The sequence below is a fragment of the Quercus suber genome, unplaced genomic scaffold (assembly GCF_002906115.3).
Source record: "Quercus suber isolate HL8 unplaced genomic scaffold, Cork oak 2.0 scaffold_41, whole genome shotgun sequence".
NCBI lineage: Eukaryota > Viridiplantae > Streptophyta > Magnoliopsida > Fagales > Fagaceae > Quercus > Quercus suber.
Window position 1 is genome coordinate 1,319,671 of NW_027069506.1, and position 2,061 is coordinate 1,321,731.

Consider the following 2,061-nt stretch of genomic DNA (forward strand, 5'->3'; position numbering starts at 1 on the left):
TCGAATAGTGACCTGCATGATCTACAAGGCCAAGATCAATGGAAAAGGGGTATATAATGTAAGAAATCCTCCAGGAAAAGGGGAGGGAGAAAGAAAAAAGAGAGAATACGGTAGCAACTTGTATCATCTTTAAAACCTTTGTAACCAAGCACGAAAGAAAGAATAAGAACAACCAACTCTTCAGATGAGGGATGAGGATAGAATTTCACACTTTAGTCCATGTCCTTGTTATTCAATCCACTCATAACCATGTCTAGTTGTTGTAACCCTCACTAAAGCTTAGTTCTTAAACCCATTCTCTATAAATTTATTGTATTGGGTTAGTTGGGTCTAAGTTTACTCATCCAATAGAAGAAGTGTCCAAACTCAGTCCTTACAATTGGCGCCGTCTGTGGGAAGAACTTGTATGTTAGTAAGGGCAACAATCAAGCATGGTAGGATCAGGCCCTTATCAAGCAGGCTCCTATCAACTTGAACCGGCTAGATCCCAATAATAGGGTAACTTTCCCAACCCTGAGCGTGACCGAAATAAAGAGAATGGAAGGTTTCGAGACAGAAGTGTGCACACCACTTAAACCAGCAGAAGCCACTCTCGTGTGAGCAGTCACGTGCTCTAGAGACAAAATGACAACCGAGCCATGCAACCAGAGGAAGTTAGGAGTCACGTATCCGAGAGACAGAACAATAAGCAGGCTATGTAGCGAGAGATAGACGACTTGAAGAGAAAGCTGTGCCATGCACAACGAAGGTGATCTCATTCTAGCCCTGACATGACCTCCGATGATGAAAGTGATGATGACTATAGGCAAAGATCGAGAACTCCTCCAAGCGATACATTCTCTCATGAAGAAGAACACTACCGAAGGTGTAAACGTAAAAGCCCATCTCCTAAGGGCTTGGGAAACGATGCCACGAGCAGTGCACTAGATCAACTCTCTAAGTCACCTTTCACACGCCATATAGAAGGGGCTACACTTCCTCGACAGTTCCAGCAGCCAACCTTCACCATTTATAACAGTAAAACAGACCTCGTAGAGCATGTGAGTCAGTTTAACTAAAGGATGGCTGTCTATTCTAAAAATGAGGTGTTGATGTGCAAGGTTTTCCCATTTAGCTTAGGACTGGTGGCGATGAGGTGGTTCAATGACTTAAAGTTGAATTCCATAGATTCGTATAGGCAGCTAACCCAAGCCTTTGGCTCCCGTTTCGTTACAAACAGCAGAGCTCCTCGGCCCTTGAGTGCGTTATTGTCTTTATCCATGTATAATGGGGAAACTCTAAAAGCCTACTTGAACAGCTATTGGGAGATATATAATGAAATGGACGGCAATTTTGATGATGTCGCTATCAACACCTTCAAAAATAGTCTCCCAGCCGAGCACGGCTTGAGGAAGTCTCTGACTAGCAAGCCTGCCACCAGTGTGCGCCAACTGATGGATCAAATCGATAAGTATAAACGAATAGAGGAAGACCAGCTACAAAGCAAGGGTAAAAAGAAGGTTATCCTTCAGGAGAGAAGGGATTTCAGGTCGGACCGATATAACAGTAACTGCCCGAGGAGAGATTTCGTAAGGCAATCCGAAGCAACTAATACACAGATTGTCAATGCTATATTCCGAGAACTAGTACATCGGGTGTTGGAGAAAATCAAGAACGAGCCATACTTTAAGTGACCGAATAAGATGGCAAGAGAGTCCACGAGGCGTAATCAGAACTTTTATTGCTAATACCACCAAGACCACAGACATACCATGGAGAACTGTAGAAACCTCTAGAACTATCTGGACCAACTAGTCCAAGAAGGAAAGCTGAAGCACCCTCTACATCATTCCAGTGGTCATCAAGGCCAGACCCATTAGGAACCCCAGAGAGATACTGCCCTAAGGCCACCCGTAGGGATGATCAATTTAATCTTGGCCGTGCTAGGAAGAACAGGCACGCACCCTTCACAAGTGTTATCCGTGGCTCAGTTGCTTGTCGAGGAGTCCCAGCTAGAACCAAAGAGGGCTAGAATGAATTTTCACCCAATCTTGAGTTTTTCAGAAAAAGACAAGATTGGAA

The 2,061-nt window shown here is 44.2% G+C and overlaps 1 protein-coding gene across 1 annotated transcript; it reads left to right on the plus strand.

The window, feature by feature from the left end:
- Window positions 1-770: 770 nt before the first annotated feature.
- LOC112029601 (uncharacterized) lies at window positions 771-1,673 on the plus strand. Its single transcript, XM_024062283.1, has 2 exons — window positions 771-1,040; window positions 1,101-1,673. Exons 1-2 carry the CDS (start codon window positions 771-773, stop codon window positions 1,671-1,673), a joined length of 843 nt encoding a protein of 280 aa, XP_023918051.1.
- The last annotated feature ends 388 nt before the right edge of the window (window positions 1,674-2,061 follow it).